The 19,840-nt window shown below is 38.8% G+C and overlaps 1 protein-coding gene across 1 annotated transcript in view; it reads left to right on the top strand.

Moving 5' to 3' along the window:
• Positions 1-19,840, top strand: part of Tmf (TATA element modulatory factor) — a 243,980-nt gene that overhangs the window by 138,038 nt on the left and 86,102 nt on the right. Inside the window, exon 15 of the mRNA XM_090371290.1 lies at positions 17,169-17,223. Coding sequence (XP_090227416.1) covers positions 17,169-17,223 — 55 coding nt within the window. The remainder of the gene's footprint in view (positions 1-17,168; positions 17,224-19,840) is intronic.

Here is a 19,840-nt window from a genome sequence, read left to right as displayed (position 1 = left end):
AGGGTTCAGGGAAATTGCTAGTTAGGAAGGAGAAGGTAATATAAGCCTGCATTTATCTGGATATGAGTAAGTATATAATCTCATTGTCTTCTCTCTGCTAGATAATGATTGCAAGGAGTCAGAGGTGTGTGTGTGTTGCAAGTATCATTGAGGTTACTTTAAGGGTTCAGGGAAGTTACAGAAACAAACAAGAATTCTTGTTTGTTTCTGCAACAGCCAATATTGGTAAGATTTTCTGAAGGTGGCAACATTTGAAATGAGCAGAAAGATAAAGCTAGGAAAACAAGCTTAAATTACTTCAAGGAGTAAATAAACTATAGAATAATACTTAGTCTTAACTGTGTTTATAGTAATGTCAGAAGTGTTGTTAATAAAATGGATGAATTTGAACTTCTGCTTAGGACAACTAATGCTGACATAATAGAGCTAACAGAAACATGGTTGCCACCTATAAATTAGGGATGACGAGTTTCTCTGTGGTGTGCATAATATATTTAGGAAGGATAGAGATGATAGAAGGGCTGGTAGGGTCATGCTTCTTATCAAAAGTAGCCTGAGAGTGAAAAGAGCTTTTGCTGAGTGTCTGAAGTTACGCCTGCCAGCATAGAATCTGTGTGGTGTGGGTTAATTGGAAGCACAGTATAATGAGAGTGAGAATTATCAACAGACCAGAGGATTGTGAAGAGTATGATCAGAGAGGCTACATACAGATGGAATGAGCAGGCAATGTGAATGTCTTATTATGGGTGACTTCAGTCTCCCCAAATTGATTGGAATTAGTGGGAGAAAAACTCACTATGGGAAACAAAATTTTTAAATAAAGTAGATGATTATTATTTGTATCAGCATGTCAGAGAAAATACTAGGGGTAAGAATATTCTAGACCTCATCATTACTCACAAATCAGATGACATCACAGGCCTTACAGTCCAGGAATCATTTGTAGGTAGCGACCATGCAGTAGTTAGTTGGAAGATGAAGAAAGATGGTGCAGTAGTTAAAGGTAAAGGCACAGGTTTTAATTTCAGAAAAGGGGACTAAGACAGTTTAAGGCTCTACATGGCATCTATTAATTGGGTGGATTTCAGAGGGAGTGTGAATACATTAAATTTATGGAATACCTTTAAAGCAATAATTACAGAAGCCATGAATGCAAATATACCATTATGAAAATATAGCACAAGGAGGATGCCAAGATGAATGAATACAGAGCTGACCAGTCTAATAGAGCAGAAAAAGATAAAGTAACAGAGTGAGGAAAAGTACCAAAGCCTACAACAGCTACATATTGATCTGTAATAGTACCACACATATAAGGTTAGGGAGCCTAAGACAAGAGTTTGGGAACGCATTGGTTAAGAGAACAAAGAATGGAGACGTAGTTTTTCATGTATGTGAATACAAAGAGGAAGAAAACAAATCAGGTCAGACCCTTGTGTACTGCACGTGGGAAGGTCTTAGATAATCCAGCTGATGTTGCTCATGAACTGAACAGATATTTCTCATTGGCCTTTACTTACGAAACCCTTCATGTCGAGGAGAGGCTATGTGAGTGAGGTTGAGCCATATGAAATTAATATTTTGAAATTACAGATGACTGTTTATTAGGAAAACTTTCGATCCTAAAGGCAAGTAAGGCTCCCGTAGTTGATGGCATATACCCAGTAATTTTAAAAGAGATGGTCAGAGATTATGTTGACCCATTGAAGTTAATTATGAGAGCATCATTGGACTCAGAAGAGATTCCTTTGGATTGGAAAAAGGACAACATATTGCTGTTCCATAATGATAGTTCTAAGCATGAAGTCGGTAACTACAGATAAGTTATTTGACTCAGTCCCTCATGAGAGGTTGATGTATAACCTGGAACATGTTGGAATTACTGGAAAGATTCCAAGATGGATTGCAAGGTGGCTGCAGGGCAGAAGGCAGAGGGTTGTTATTAATGGATATTCTTCAGCTTTCTGTGAAGGCAAAAGTGAGGGTTCCCCAAGGATCAGTTCTTGAATCATTGATGAAGGGGTAAAGGTGATCATGTCAAAATTTGCAGATGACGAGAGTCATTAATGATCAGTGCCAAGCAGTACCCTTTCAGGATGACTTGAACAGGCTTCAGGAATGGGCAGAAAAGTGGCAGCTAATTTTTTAATGCAGCAAAATTCAAGGTCTTACACTTGGAGAATAACAACCACAAAATATATATACACTTGATAGGAATTGAATTAAAAATGATTGAAGAAGAAAGAGATCTGAGAGTTATGACATGGGCAGATAGGTAGGTTTCTGAGCAGTGTAAATAGGTGGGCAGGAAAGCCCATGTTGACCTATTGATGATTTATCAAAGGATATCCTGTAGAGATAGGGAGGTTGGAATCCCACTGTATAAGGCAAAACTGCACTTGGAATATTGTGTCCAAGAATGGAGATGTCATCGGCAAAAAGACATTGAGCTTCTTGAAAGGGTTCAAACATGGGCAACTTGCGTGGTAAGATCAGCAAAAGTGTGACTGTGAAAAGACTTCAGTTATGTGGGCTACACATAATTGAAGGCAACCAGGCACTTTACTGGGTGACCTGATTGAGATTTATAAGGCTTTGATAGGGGTTGGTAAAATGAATGAAGGCAGAATTTTCACTGTTATAAAGAATTCCAGAATTCTAGAGGCCATAAATTTAAATTACAGGAGAAGTGGTTTAGACTAGATTGTAGGAAGTTTTCTTTTAGCCAGCAAATCATTGATTACTGGAACAAGTTGTCTCTGCAACTTGGTCCAGTAGTTGAGGCTCACAGTTTGAAGAAATTCCAAGGGCAACTGGATAATTGCCTATGTGAGGATGGAAGCACAATTTGTTTTGTATTTTCTTATCTACTTCTCTTTTTTTTCTTTTTTTTTTCGCTGGTGCAGCAATAGCCTGTGGCTTCCTTGCACTATACTATCCCAATGTTTTTTCAGGTTGTACCTGTGAAACTATCCTTATTGGGATGAAATCTTTATTTCACATTTTACTATAAAATTTCATCCTTTATCAAAATTTTCAATAAATGTGTTAAGGCTATTCAAGAGCAGAATGCACATTTTTTCAATTGGTTTGTTTCAAAATCTCTAGTTTCATTTTCTACCTGCACCATTTGGACAAATCTTGCTATTTGTCTAAATGGTAGTCAAGAATTTTGGTCTCTTGCCAATGCTCTTATTTGCAACTTCTCTCCACCTACATTCTTGATCTTCTGAGAAAAGAATTTTAGAATTTTGCTGAACAATCTTGTTGCTGAGAAAGCACAAGATCTGATGGCATTTCCCCTCTTTTTCTCAAAACCTGTGCTCCTGAATTTGCACTTTTTTTTTCTCTTTATACTTTTGCCTTTTTATTCTTCTTTTACTAATGTTTTTCTTTCTGCTTGGAGATTACCCATGTCCAGCTAGTTTTTAAAGAGAATAACAAATCCCTCCCTTTTAATTGTTGTCCCATTGCACTTACCTCTAGGTTTTCAAAATAATGGAGATGTTTGTCAACTGGAAACTCTTAAAACTGTCTCATCAAATCTTCTGTCTGATCACCAGTACAGATTTCACAAGTGTCAATTGACTGGTGATATTCGGTTATCAATATATTCGGTTGTTATTCATTTTTGGACAGATTCACTGGAAAAGTTGGGTGAAACTCAAGCAACTGCTCTTGGCATTTCCTCTTGTCCTGACATATTTCCCGTTGTCCTGACAATAAGGTGGTCCTATTCCACTTATGCTTTTGTAAAAAGGATGGGTTGAATAAGACCAGAGTGTGTCTGCCATTGGCAAAAGTTGATGATTTAGCTATTAGCTTTAAAGGTTGATGAGTAGCTATCATCTATAAAGGGGAAAAAAGGTGATACTACTGTTGTACATGTTCCTACTAATGATATTAAGAGTAGGAGACTGAGTATTTACTTAACAAGTACAGGGCAGCATTGAGAAAAAGTCAGGATTAAATTTGGAAGTGTCTGCAATTCTGCCCAGCTATGGTAGGAGGGAATACATGATGAGAGCCTAGTCACTCCCTGGGGAGATGATACAAGGCTTATGTGGTAGAATTTTTCTCAGCATGCTGTGTGCTTGTTTGCAGGAGAGTCTGTTTTTACAGAGATGGGATACACTTAAATAGAAGAGATACAAGAATTTCTGCTGCTGTTGAAGCAACATTAGGTGGGACAGAAAACTAGCTAGCTTTTGGAGATACATAGACACAGGAGCCACAAGGAGATGTTATAAGTGATAAATATATGCATGCTCAGGGGGTTCTGATTAACTGAAATTCTTTGAATTGCCACAGGTTTTCTGTGTTCACAGCTGTAAAATTATATATTGCCACTTGAATCCTTTCTTGCATATTATAGATATGTATTTTTATATATATCTGTAATATAATCCAAACATGGAAGGTATTAGAACCTATAGTGCTTAGTACCACATAGGGGTTTAGTTTGAGAAGACAGAAGATACTTGTTGACATAGTTATAATTGTTGTACATTGTAATTCTTAGGATAAACATGTGAAGGAAAGTTATTCCAGAAAAACATAGAAGGGATAAATGAAGAAGTTGAAAAGTTGATTCTGTGATTTTGGAGTTGGAGAGTGAATAGATGCTGATTACTTGTTTTGTGGCACATATCAGGACTGGTTTATAAGAGAGGGGGAAAGGCATACAGATGCTTGTTTGTTTGTTTGGTTTTTAGGAGCATTAGCAGCTAAGGCCATATTGCTCCGGGGATATGCGGTGGTCATTCCCTGACCTTTCTGCATCCTCCATATTTGGTGGTCACGGGCTCAAACTCCAGTATAATCTACATCCTTCTTAAAATGAGGCCTCCAGACCTGTACACAGTACTCTAGGTGTGGCCTGACCATTGCCTTGTATAACGGGACTATCACCTCCCTGTCCTTGCTAGTAAAATTCCTCTATATAATTGACAAGACTCCATGACCTGCCCTGTAGTTAACTAAGTTTTCTTTGCCCTACTGAAGTATTTATCTGGAGCATTTAAGCTTTGTGGAGGATATTTGAGAAGTTGAAGCTGAAGGTGAAGGTTTCTCGAATTGGAAAGTGGAATGTAGTGTGCTATCATGAGCAAAACTATCATCAGCAAAATTCTTCAGGAAGAAATTCTATCATCAGCAAAAAACTATCATCAGCAAAATTCTTGACAGGAAGAAATTCTTCTTATTCCTGTCAGTAGAAGAAGGTTATTAATATGCAAAAGGGAAAAAGAGTAGATGAAAGACTTAAGCCTTGGGGAATACCAGCATTAGTTTGTTTGTTATTGTTATTTGGTTTTTAGGAGCATTAGCAACTAAGGCCATATTGCTCTGGGAATATGCGGTGGTCCTTCCCTGACCTTTCCGCATTCTCCGTATTTGGTGGTGACGGGCTTGAACCCCGTTCTAATCAAGAAACGTGTGCTATGCACTGCTGCTCCTTCCCACCTGGCTACGGAGGTGCCCTAGCATTAGTAATTTATATAAATATACTTCATATGTTCCCCTGCAAGCAGTGTTATGAGTGAGGGAGCACCTGCTCAGGGGTATCTAATTAACTGAAATTCACTGAAGTGTTGTTTATAAACTTCTCTTTAGGAACTGTAATTTCCTGACAGGAAGCTGATCTTAGCTGCACAGTTGTTGTTATTTGGTTTTTAGGAGCATTAGCAACTAAGGCTATATTGCTCCGGGGATATGTGCCTCCTCCAGCTATGGAGGCGCCAGCTGCACAGTGAGCAATAGTACTGCTCAGCAAAGCTGTTTTAGGTTAGTTTTGATTTCCAGTCTGTTCTGGTTTATGTATTGTTTATGTCCATCTTGTGTCCATATGATTAATTTTAGTTTAACATATAGGTAGTTTCAACTTCTTTTTTTTTTTTAAAAAAAAAATGCCTTAAAAGAAATTAAGTGAACAATGTGAAAAGCTATCCAAAAAACTTGCCATTGGAAACTAAATTGGACACCCAAAAACAATTGGATTTGGGAGAACGCTAGATTTATACTACATATAGGTGAGGTTATGTAAGTTTTTTAAGGTAAATTTTCTTGAATTTTCTTGAACATATATTGTATTTATATTTTATTGCATAATATATGCATTTAAAGTTTATATATGAAGGTTCAATATTTCTGATACATTTAAAATTGTTATATAGACAGAAAAATTTATCAAACTACCATTTATAAAATTATTTACAGCATTTCATTTTCCATGATAAATCCCCCCCCCCTCCAATGTGGATATACTTAGCACTCTGCAGTGGGTGACTTCTATACTGTAAATTAAAAGTTTATTACAATTATTAAAAATCTCTAGAAAAATTAGACTATAACAGAATTGATGGAAGTTTTATGGTAAGGTGTTTCTGATTTTACCTCCACACATGAAATGCCACAGCAGCAGCCTTGTGAGTCAAAGGACAGAGAGAGAGAGGAGACCCTTTGTAAGAAACTGATTGACATTGTGTTGTGCTAGCTTGGATACTGTGATTGTCATACTGTCTCTTCTGCTACATATCACTCCTGTACGTGTAAGATAGCTAACATACCTTGTTGTTGAGTTGATATCATGGCTCATTGGCCAGGAATTTATATGAAAATATGGTGATGTGATTCAAAATTATGCTATGAAATGTGAAAAGGTAATACAAACAATTAAGAGAAAAAAAAAGCATAAATTTTTCACTAGTGATTCTTGCAGGTATAGATGTTGAGCCTATATCAGCTAATCAGATATAGGACCAACATTAAGCACATCAGACCTGAAAGAACTGTCCATTTGTGGCCAGCATTTAAATCTAGACATTTCGGGAAACCTGAAAGTGTATCTTTATATGGGCTTTTTCGCATTGACCGTTTATATTTAATGTCATATGGATTCAAGGATATATATCTATATATAGAAGCAATATATAACAGTTAAGAAGCAAAATAAGCAGAAAAACGAAAATAACAAAAGTTATAGTATGTCTAATGCGCAGTGCAGCAGTAGAGGAAGCAAAAGGATATAAATAATGTATGGTTTGTAGAATAAATAAAGTGTCTGTGAAAATGGAAATGAAAAGTACACAAGGTACTAGAACTAAGAGAAGTTTAAAGGATAGTAGAAAGTGGAAATGAAGTAGTGGTTAAACAGGTGAAAGAATTTTAAAATCCTAGTGCAAAATTGAACTGGGACTGGGGAAAAAAAAAAGGAATATACAAGTAAATAAATAAATAACACTGTATTCAGATATGGGAGGGCAATTTTAGCAGGAGGTCGAATCAGGGGATGGCAAATATGCAGCATCTGAATATAGTAGATGAAAATATGATACATAGCCAGGAAATTCATCAGGGGACTACTCCTGCCTATGTATCAGGCACTGCGTTTCCAGATTTGTCTGTAGTATTAGAAAAAGGGGGGACAAATATGCGGTCTTTTATCATAATAAAAGGCCGCATATATGCTTCCCTTTTATTGTAATAAAAGGAAACATAGTTTCCCCCTTTTTCTAATACTACAGACAAGTTTGGAAATGCAGTGCCTGACACATAGTCAGGAGTAAGTCCCCGGATGAATTTCCTGGCTATGTATCATATTTTCATCTACTATATTCAGATGCTGCATATTTGCCATTCCCTGATTTGACCTCTTGCTAAAATTGCCCTCCCATATCTGAATATAGTGTTATTTATTTATTTATTTACTTGTATATTCCTTTTTTTTTTTTTTTTCCCTCAGTCCCAGTTCATTTTTGCACTGAGTTTTTCAAATTCTTTCACTTGTTTAACCACTACTTCACTTCCACTTTCTACTATCCTTTAAACTTCTCTTAGTTCTGGCACCTTGTGTACTTTTCATTTCCATTTTCACAGACACTTTATTTATTCTACAAACCACACATATTTATATATATATATGCTTTCTGATCAGGTGCATTGCTTCTTCTTCTACTTCAGTCATATCAATCTTTCTTGTATATATTATACTTAATGTATTCACATTCTGTATTCAATATATTAGAAACATGGCCTCATGTTTCTGATATTCCTATTATTAGAATTAAGTAAAGGCACATGATGCAAGAAAGCCAGCTTATATAGCATCAGAAAAAAAAAAAAAAAAAACCCTTCTCATTTTACCCATCCACTCGCTTTAAATGTTTGTCTAGTTCTGCCTTGAATCTATTTAAGGTATCAACATCTACAATGACAGATGGAAGTTTGCTCCAGAAATCAACCACCCGCTGTCTAAACGCAAACTTCTGCACATCTGTCCTACAACTGTTTTTCCTCAATTTGAATTTATGCCCTCTCAGGGGATTATTCTGAGCAAGAAGAAGAATCCACCAGCATTGAGCATACTCAAACCATTCAAGGCTTTATACACCTCAATCAGAGGCCGACCGGGCTAGCCGAGTGGGTAAAGTACCTGCCCGGCAACCCAAAGGTCGCGGGTTCGATTCCCGCCTCGGGCTTGGATCAAAGTACTGCAAAAACCTTGGGAGGTGCAATATGGCCACAGAAGCCAATGCGCCAACAACTACCAAATCAAAAAAAAAAAAAAAACTTCAATCAGATCACCTCGCAGGTGCCTAGTCTCCAGACACTGTAATTTGCAAAACTTAAGCCTTTCTTCGTAAGAGCAATCCTTTGTTCAGTTCACTAATCTTGTTGCCCTTCTCTGTACTCGTTCCAACAGCTCTACATCCTTCTTAAAATGAGGCCTCCAGACCTGTATACAGTACTCAAGGTGTTGCCTGATCATTGCCTTATACAAGGGGATAATCACCTGCTAGAAAAATTCCTGTATATCACTGACAAGACACCATAAGCTACTCTTGCAGACCATCTGCACTGCTCAGAAAACTTCATATCTGCCTGCACAATTATCCCCAGGTCCTTTTCATTCTTTACCACTGTCAGTGTGCACCACAGAGTTGATACGTTATTCTGGGATTACTGCTTCCCATATGCAGTACTTTTCATTTGTCAAGGTTAAACTTCATTTGCCACCTCTCAGCCCATCTGCTCAACTTTTCTAGATCCTGTTGCAGCAGTGTACTGTCATTAGTGTCATTAACAACCCTGCCGACCTTATCGTCTGAAAACTTGGACATTAAGCCTGATATACTATCATCAATATCATTAATAAATACAGAAAACAACAATGGACCGAACACTGATCCCTGGGGGACTCCACGAAGAGTAGTTTCCATTGATTACCACTCTGTCTTCTCCCACTCAACCGTCCCTTTATCCATTGCAGCATTTTCCTCCAATGCCATACTGCTCCAATTTGTGCAGCAGTCTTCCATGTGCAACAGTATCAAAAGCCTTTCTAAGATTCAAATACAATATGATATCAAAATTATTCTTTGCATCCAGTTCCTTTGTGACCACATCATAGTATCCAATCAAATTGCTCAGGCAAGACTTTCCCTTAACAAAACCATGCTGTATCTGAACTATAATTGAAGTCTTCTCTAGATGATCCTGCAGTGCTTCTTTAGCCAGAGCCTCCATTAATTTTCCTGGAACAGAAGTTAAAGTCACAGGTCTATAATTACTTGTGTCAGCCTTTGATCCTCCTTTCTGAATTGGGGTCACATTTGCACATCTCCAGTCTATGGGTACCTCCTCTGAGTCCAAGGAAGCTCTCATAATTATGGCTAAGGGTTTGCTTACTTCCTTTGCTGCCTCCTTTAATATAACTGGATAGATCCCATCCACCCCAGGGGTTCGAGCCCGTGACCACCAAATACGGAGGAGGCGGAAAGGTCAGGGAATGACCACCGCCATATCCCCGGAGCAATATGGCCTAAAAACCAAATAACAAACAAACCCATCCACCCAGGTGTCTTTTTTATGTTTATCCTCAACCATTTCTCCTCCAGTTTCCTCTCAGTTATTACAAAATCATCTAGCTCACTGCCAGAGTTTTCTTCACCTCTGGCATTCCCCTTCCTGAATAATTCCTCATGTGTGAATGTAGATGCAAAATACTCATTTAGTTTGTTAGCCACCTGTGCAGGATCCTCAACTGTTGAACTATCAATATCCAGTGGACCAATCTGATTAATCCCTTTCCTTCTAGAGTTTACATAGGTAAAGAACACTTTTCTGTTTTTCTTTGCATGCTTTGTCAAGTATTTCTCATAATCTGCCTTTTCCTGACTAATCTCCTTTGTGACTTGGTTACAGACCAGCTTAAATCTATCATAGGCTTCCATGTTACCCATTAATTTATATGTATCCCATGCATTTTTCTTCTCTGCCATACGTCTAATTAGTTCATTTGATATCCATTTAGACTTGAACCTTGAACAATATTTCTTAGTTGGTATGTAAAGCCTAGTAGCTTCCAAGATAAGTTCTTTGAATGCTTCCCATTTTGAATTTGCTGTTGGTAACATTATCAGTTGGTCCCACTGTATAGAATTTAAATACTGTCTCAGACCATCGTAGTCGCCTTTATGTAAGCAAAAACCCTTCCCTTTACCCCTGATGGTAGTTACCTCTTTGAGTAAATCCCACTTCAGCACACTGTGATCACTGCCACCTAGTGGTTCCTTTATCTGCAGATTCATAATGCATGAAGAATCACTACTGATAATCAGATCAAGAGTATTACTCTCTCTAGTTGCCTCCCGAACATGCTGATGTAGAAAACAATCATCCAATAAATCCACAAAAGCCTTGCTAGTGTGTGAGTGACCAATCCACAAATTCCAGTCAGTATCTGGGAAATTAAAATCCCCTATTATAAGACTCTCTGATTTACTGGCCCACTCTATTTCCCTATACATTTTCTTATTATACTCATCAGAGTCATTAGGCCTATAGCACACTCCTACTCTTAATTTTGATGTCACACCAAACTGTCTCGACACTGCAATGTCCAGCGATGTCGACTGGCTTCACTTCCTTGGATTTTATGTGTTTCTTAACTAATAGTATAACTCCTCCTTCCTTCCTATCTTGTCTATCCTTTCTGTGCACATTGTACTCCCCAAATTCCAGTTCTGCATTCCTTATATCTGTGTGACACCGAGTCTCTGATATCCCAACAATATCTGCCTTTGATGTTTTGAGCAATACCTCAAATTCATCAGATTTATTTACCAAAATCCTAGCATTGGTGTACACACAAGTATACATGCACCTGTTACTTTTCTTAGCTACCTTAACACAACCCATGTGTTTACTTGTACCGCAATGACTCCCAGCAGTCTCTGAAATATCCTGCATCTTGTTTTCCAGGCTGCTGCTCATTCCAATAGAAGCAGTGCAAGAATCACTTTCACCTCTGAGTGGAAGATCACTCAGTCAATCACTGAGCAGAAGCCTGAAAAACAAGATGCATGGTATTTCAGAGACTGCTGGGAGCCATTGCGGTACAAGTAAACACATGGGTTGTGTTAGGGTAGCTAAGAATAGAAATAGGTGCAGGTATACTTGCGTGTACACCAATGCTAGGAGTTTAGTAAATAAATTTGATGAATTTGAGGTATTGCTCAAAACATCAAAGGCAGATATTGTTGGGATATCAGAGACGTGGTGTCACACAGATATAAGGGATGCAGAAATGCAATTTGGGGAGTACAACGTCTACAGAAAGGATAGACAGGATAGGAAGGGGGGAGGGGTTATGCTATTAGTTAAGAAACACATAAAAACCAAGGAAGTGAAGCCAGTCGACATCGCTGGACAGTGCAGTGTTGAGTCAGTTTGGTGTGACATAAGCATTGGGAGATCAAAATTGAGAGTAGGAGTGTGCTATAGGCCTAATGACTCTGATGAGTATAATAAGGAACTGTACAGGGAAATAGAGTGGGCCAGTAAATCAGAGAGTCTTATAATGGGAGATTTTAATTTCCCAGATATTGACTGGAATTTGGGGGCTGGTTACTCACACACTAGCAGGGCTTTTGTGGATTTATTGGATGATTGTTTTCTACATCAGCATGTTCGGGAGGCAACTAGAGGGAGTAATACTCTTGATTTGATTATCAGCAGTGATTCTTCATGCATTAAGAATCTGCAGATAAATGAACCACTAGGTGGCAGTGATCACAGTGTGCTGAAGTGGGATTTACTGAAAGAGGTAACTACCATTAGGGGTAAAGGGAAGGGTTATTGCTTCCGTAAAGGCGACTACGATGGACTGAGACAGTATTTAAATTCTATATAGTGGGACCAACTGATGATGTTACCAACAGCAAATTCAAAATGGGAAGCATTCAAAGAACTTATCTTGGAAGCTACTAGGCTTTACATACCAACTAAGAAATATTGTTCAAGGTTTAGGCCAAAATGGATGTCAGATGAACTAATGAGGCATATGGCAGAGAAGAAAATGCATGGGATACTTACAAATTAACACATGACACAGAAGCCTATGATAGATACAAGTTGATATGCAACCAAGTTACAAAGGAGGTTAGGCAGGCGAAGGCAGATTACGAGAAATCCTTGGCAAGGGATGCAAAGAAAAACAGCAAAGAGTTCTTTACTTATGTAAACTCTAGAAGGAAGGGGATGAATCAGATTGGTCCACTTGATATTGATGGGTCAACTGTTGATGATCCTGCTCAGGTAGCTAACAAACTAAATGAATATTTTGCATCGACATTAGCATTAGCATTAGTAGAGGCATTTGATGCAAGAAAGCAAGCTTATGCAGCATCAGCCAAAAAAAAAAAAAAAAAACCCCACTTCCACTTCACCCCTCTGTTCGTTCAAAATACCTGTCCAGCTGAGCCTTAAACTTATTTAGGCTATCAACCTCCACCACAAGGGATGGCAGTCTGTTCCACCAACCAACCACCCGCTGGCTAAAGGCAAATTTCCGCACGTCTATCCTACATCTGTCTTTCCTCAATTTGAATTTATGCCCTCTCAGGTGATTTTTCTGAGCTAGAGGAAGAATCCCATCATCATTGAGCATGCTCAAACCATTCAAGGCTTTATACACCTCTATCAGATCACCTCGCTGGTGCCTAGTCTCCAGACACTGTAATTTGCAAAACTTAAGCCTTTCTTCGTAAGAGCACCCCTTTGTTCCATTCACTAATCTTGTTGCCCTTCTCTGTACTCGTTCCAGCAGCTCTACATCCTTCTTGAAATGAGGCCTCCAGACCTGTATACAGTACTCTAGGTGTGGCCTGACCATTGCCTTATACAATGGAATAATCACCTCCTTATCCCTGCTGGAAAAATTCCTGTATATCATTGACAATACTCCATGAGCTACTCTTGCAGCCCGTCTGCACTGCTCAGAGAACTTCATATCTGCCTGCACAATCACCCCCAAGTCCCTTTCATTCTCTACCACTGCCAGTGTAGTACCACAGAGTTGATACGTTGCTCTGGGGTTGCTGTTTCCCATGTGTAGTACTTTACATTTGTCAATGTTAAACTTCATTTGCCACCTCTCAGCCCATCTGCTCAACCTTTCCAGATCCTGTTGCAGCAGCATAGTGTCAGTAGTGTCCTTGACAACCCTGCCAACCTTTGTATCATCTGCAAACTTGGACATTAAGCTTGATATACCATCATCAATATCATTTATAAATACAGAAAACAATAATGGACCCAACACTGAGCCCTGAGGGACTCCACTAATAACATTAGTCCACGATGAGCAGTGTCCATTGATTACCACTCTGTCTTCTCCCCCTCAACCACCCCTTTATCCATAGCAGCAATTTGCCTCCAATGTCACACTGCTCCAATTTGTGTAGCAGTCTTCCATGTGCAACAGTATCAAAAGCCTTTCTAAGATCCAAGTATATAATATCAAAGTTATTCCCTGCATCCAGTTCTTTTGTGACTGCATCATAGTATCCAATCAAGTTTGTCAGGCAAGACTTCCCCTTAACAAAACCATGCTGTGTCTGAGCTATAACTGAAGTCTTGTCTAAATGATCCTGCAGTGCTTCTTTGACCAGTGCCTCCATTAATTTTCCTGGAACAGAAGTTAAGCTCACAGGTCTATAATTACTTGTGTCAGCCTTTGATCCTCCTTTGATCCGACATTCACACATGAGGAGTTATTCAGCAAGGGGAATGCCAGAGGTGTATTCAACTCTAGCAGTAAGCTACAGAATCTTGAAATAACTGGGAGTAAAGTGGAGGTGAAACTGTTGAAGATAAACACAAGAAAGGCACCCGGGGTGGATGGGATCTATCCAGTTATATTAAAGGAGGCAGCAAAGGAAGTAAGCAAACCCTTAGCCATAATTATGAGAGCTTCCTTGGACTCAGGGGAGGTACCCATAGACTGGAAATGTGCAAATGTGACCCCAATTCACAAAGGAGGATCAAAGGCTGACACAAGTAATTATAGACCTGTGAGCTTAACTTCTGTTCCAGGAAAATTAATGGAGGCACTGGTTAAAGAAGCACTGCAGGATCATTTAGACAAGACTTCAGTTATAGCTCAGACACAGCATGGTTTTGTTAAGGGGAAGTCTTGCCTGACCAATTTGATTGGATACTATGATGCAGTCACAAAGGAACTGGATGCAGGGAATAACTTTGATATTATGTACTTACATCTTAGAAAGGCTTTTGATACTGTTGCACATGGAAGACTGCTACACAAATTGGAGCAGTGTGACATTGGAGGCAAATTGCTGCTATGGATAAAGGGGTGGTTGAGGGGGAGAAGACAGAGAGTGGTAATCAATGGACACCGCTCATCGTGGACTAATGTTATTAGTGGAGTCCCTCAGGGCTCAGTGTTGGGTCCATTATTGATTTCTGTATTTATAAATGATATTGATGATGGTATATCAAGCTTAATGTCCAAGTTTGCAGATGATACAAAGGTTGGCAGGGTTGTCAAGGATGACACTATGCTGCTGCAACAGGATCTGGAAAGGTTGAGCAGATGGGCTGAGAGGTGGCAAATGAAGTTTAACATTGACAAATGTAAAGTACTACACATGGGAAACAGCAAACCCAGAGCAACGTATCAACTCTGTGGTACTACACTGACAGTGGTAGAGAATGAAAGGGACTTGGGGGTGATTGTGCAGGCAGATATGAAGTTCTCTGAGCAGTGCAGACGGGTTGCAAGAGTAGCTCACGGAGTATTGTCAATGATATACAGGAATTTTTCCAGCAGGGATAAGGAGGTGATTATTCCATTGTATAAGGCAATGGTCAGGCCACACCTAGAGTACTGTATACAGGTCTGGAGGCCTCATTTCAAGAAGGATGTAGAGCTGCTGGAACGAGTACAGAGAAGGGCAACAAGGTTAGTGAATGGAACAAAGGGGTGCTCTTAAGAAGAAAGGCTTAAGTTTTGCAAATTACAGTGTCTGGAGACTAGGCACCAGCGAGGTGATCTGATAGAGGTGTATAAAGCCTTGAATGGTTTAAGCATGCTCAATGCTGATGGGATTCTTCCTCTAGCTCAGAAAAATCACCTGAGAGGGCATAAATTCAAATTGAGGAAAGACAGATGTAGGATAGACGTGCGGAAATTTGCCTTTAGCCAGCGGGTAGTTGGTTGGTGGAACAGACTGCCATCCCTTGTGGTGGAGGTTGATAGCCTAAATAAGTTTAAGGCTCAGCTGGACAGGTATTTTGAACGAACAGAGGGGTGAAGTGGAAGTGGGTTTTTATTTGTTTTTTTTTGGCTGATGCTGCATAAGCTTGCTTTCTTGCATCAAATGCCTCTACTAATGCTAATGCTAATGCTACCTCTGCCAGTGGTTACTGTTAATCTATTAGTCCTTGTATCCCCCCAAGCTAGCAGTTTTCCGACCCACCTAACACTGCCTTGATAGCATCAGCAAATATTCTTGCACCCTTTCTATTTAAGTGTATCCCATCCCTGTAGAAGCAGTCTCTCCTGTTAACAAGTACAGACCAGGCTGAAAAAAATTCTACCCCTTGAGCCTTGCACAATCTTTCCAGGGCCGAATTGATCGACAAGGCTCTCATCATATACTCTCTCCTATCGTGTCTGGGCAGAATTGCAGACACTTTCAAATGCAACCCTAATTCACGGCTTTTTTTCAACAGTGACCTGTACTTGTTAAGTAATTCTGCCGGTTTCCTACTCTTAATATCATTAGTGCCAACGTGTACAACTATATCACCTTTTGTGCCCTTAAAAGATGGTATCTACTCTTCAATGTCATCAACCTTTGCCCCTGGCAGACATACCCTTAGCCCCTGGCAGACATAATTATGGCTAAGAGTTTGCTTACTTCCTTTGCTGCCTCCTTTAATATAACTGGATAGATCCCATCCATTCTAGGTGCCTTTCTTATGTTCATCTTTAACAAGTTCTTCTCCACTTTCTCTCTGTTATTACAAAATCATCTAGCTCACTGCCATAGTTTTATTCTCCTCTGGCATTCCCCTCTCTGAATAACTCCTCATGTGTGAATGTAGATGCAAAATACTCATTTAGTTTGTCAGCTATCTGAGCAGGATCATCAACAGCCAAACCATCAATATCAAATGGGCCAATTTGATTCATCCCTTTCCTTCTAGAGTTTACATAAATAAAGAACTCTTTGTTTTTTTTTTTTTTTCTGGATCCTTTGCCAAAGATTTCTCATAATGTGCCTTTGCCTGCCTAACCTCCTTTGTGACTTGGTTTCAGACCAGCTTATATATATCACAGGCTTCCGTGATACCTGGTAATTTATATGTATCCCATGCATTTTTCTTCTCTGCCACATGTCTGATTAGTTCATCTGACATCCATTTAGCCCTAAACCTTGAACAATATTTCTTAGTCGGTATATTTCTTGGCCTAGTAGCTTCCAAGATTAAAACAGGATTTGGGAAGTGGTTACCCAGTCCTTTTATTAGAAATTAAATTAAAATAAAAGTTGGGGTTTATGTACTATTTGTCTGAGCAACTGGATTCCCAGATTTTCATAAAGTCCATTTTGTTCTGACAGAGTGTAACAAACAATAAACTTTTTTCTTTTCCACTTAATTCTTGATTCTAAAGAGGATTATAATTAATGTTCTTTATTATTTTTGTCTTGATCTTGTAAATTGAAAATCAGATTTGGCATTCATCCATCTTAATTTGGCATAAAATTTATTTATTTTTATTATTTTATCAGTTTTTATCACCTTTAAATAATTTTACTTTAATTTTACTAATTTATTTTTCTTTTTATATTTTTCAGAGGCTTCAGGATTCTGAAAGTCGTAATGAAGATTTAACAAGAAATGTTTCAGCAGGTATACTTCCTAAGATAATGCTTAGTGTCATTTTAGTATTTTCTTGTTTATTCATTATGCTATTATGGCAAATGGGCTGAGAAGTGGCAACTGAAGTTTAACATTGACAAATGCAAAGTACTGCATATGGTTAGCAATAACCAAAGAGAAACATACCAACTGTGTGGTACTACACTCAGGGAAGTGGAAAGTGAAAAAGACCTGGGGTTAATTTTGCAGTCAAATATGAAGTTCACTGAGCAGTGCAGATGGGCTGCCAGGGCAGGTCATGGAGTCTTGTCAATGATATATAGGAATTTTGCTAGCAGAGACAGGGTGGTGATTATCCCATTATACAAGGCACCTACGAGGAGGCGCGCCTCCGTAGCCAGGTGGGAAGGAGCAGCAGTGCGTAGCACACGCTTCTTGATTAGACCGGGGTTCGATCCCGTCACCACCAAATACGGAGGATGCGGAAAGGTCAGGGAATGACCACCGCATATTCCCGGAGCAATATGGCCTTAGTTGCTAATGCTCCTAAAACCCAAAATAACAAACAACAAACCTACGAGGAGAGTAGGCACATGCGAGGTGATCTGATTGAAGTGTATAAGACCTTGAATGGGTTGAGCAATCTGAATACTGATGGGATTCTTCCTCTTGCTCAGATTAAAAACCTGAGGGGGCACACAGTTTCAAATTTCAAATCTATTCTACAACTGTCTTTCAAAAGATAGTTGTAGAATAGATGTGTGGAAATTTGCCTTTAGCCAGCAGATAGTTGATTGGTGGAACAGACTTCCATCTTGTTGTGGAAGTTGATAGCCTAAATAAATGTAAGGTTGAGCTGGACAGGCATTTGGAACGACTGGAGGGGTGAAATGGGAGGGTATTTTTTGGCTGATGCTGCATAAGCTTGCTTTCTTGCATCGTATGCCTCTACTAATGGTATTGTTATATAAATCAGCATATTCTGAAAAAACTTATATTTTCATACACACCACTTTTTGCTTCTTGACTTTTTTTCTTATTTTGATTAAAATTAAAGTCATTGTCTATAACCTATAGCATTGCGCAATTTCATTGGCTCTTGCAAATACAGGCATAACCCGTTAGCACTCAGGATACGTTCCTAGAAAATGGGGCACTAAATGAAACAGCACTATACAAGTTAATTCTAACATTAAATAAATGGAAATGCATTCCTTATAATGTTTTTTAAACCTGTATAATATATAGTAATTTATGGATATGTTAAACATAGACTAATACTGTAATGTACCTTTTTTGAATAACGTACAGTATATATGTGACCTGGACTACAAAAAGGTGGTATATATGCGAAAAGAAGTTTTCAAGTAAACAGCCATTAAAGTAAACATGATTCTGTGCAAGGTAGATTCTGTGCACAGGCTCCTGCTTGCGAGAGTCAGAATCTTTAAAGCAAAGTATGCTGTCAGTAATATCGATACCCACAATGACTTGATAAATTGTGTTATTACCTCCTCTCCTGGTGGTCATAATAAAGCTGTCTCTGTCAAACAAGTGACTTCGTATGAATGGGATGTATACTTGAAGCAATTTTTTCAAACAGTTATCTGGGATTACTAAATACCACCATTTGAAAGATTTGCCCTAGCGGAGAATGGAAGGCAAAGAAATTTGCTGATAGTAAGGACATTGATGAGTTCACTCTTCTATTAAAACCATTGGATGGGAAGATGCCAAAGGTAATCAAGCCAGGAAGACTGTCACTGGATCGCCAGTGGTACTTGTATAACAACATCAGAAGCCTAATAACAGATTCTTCCAAAGCAGGTGAAGTGGCTCCACAACCAAATAAAGAATTGAAGAAGAGGAAGAAGGGTGAATGTCCAGCGTGAATGTGTGCTATTTGTTCTTAAACTTGATAATTTTGTATGAGTATTTCTGTATGTCTACCTTTTTTTACAGTAAAAATTAAGTATGTTCAATTTTTCATTTCTTAAGTTTTCTAGTTTTTATTCCCCATTATTAGGTACAAATTGTGAAGCACCGAATTGAGCTAGAGACCTGGAATTGGTTCATTGGAAAGAGCATACTTTTTTCTACAAAAATCACCTAAAACTTCACAATATCTACACATTAACCACATTTTCATAGTCCAGGTGACATATCATGAATAAGCCATTTGAAAGATTAATTTTTTTTGAAGTAGGAGCCAAGGGTTGACTGTCTTCTCTTAGGTTTCTTCTCACAAAGTAGTTCTCAATAGAAGGAAATTTTATCGAGAACACCTCTCTCTGTCTTGCTGCTTCACTCCCAGTCAGGGTCATTCTTGTGAACTGTGAAAACACTTATACTTGGGAGCTCATAGCAGTACTACCACTGAGGAATTCTGTGGTGAGGTTTCTCGCTAGTGTTTTCTCATCTGCATCAGGATTGTAGGGGTCTTTAGTTTAACTCTGTATGCACTGCTTTGCCAATTCATGAAATCCATCATTAGTAAGACTCTTACCATGAGACTGCAGTAATTCCTCAACATCGTCCACATCCACATCCTCCATTCCCACTTCACAGGCTAGTTCAGTGATATTTTTGATGACTGGTTTCTTGCCACATCCTGTAAAGTCATTACATGCTTCTGGCCATAGCTTCT

The sequence above is a fragment of the Mastigoproctus giganteus genome, chromosome 4 (assembly GCF_048544385.1).
Source record: "Mastigoproctus giganteus isolate SK-2022 chromosome 4, ASM4854438v1, whole genome shotgun sequence".
Classification (NCBI taxonomy): Eukaryota; Metazoa; Arthropoda; class Arachnida; order Uropygi; family Thelyphonidae; genus Mastigoproctus; species Mastigoproctus giganteus.
This window is presented reverse-complemented; position numbering and strand designations above follow the sequence as displayed.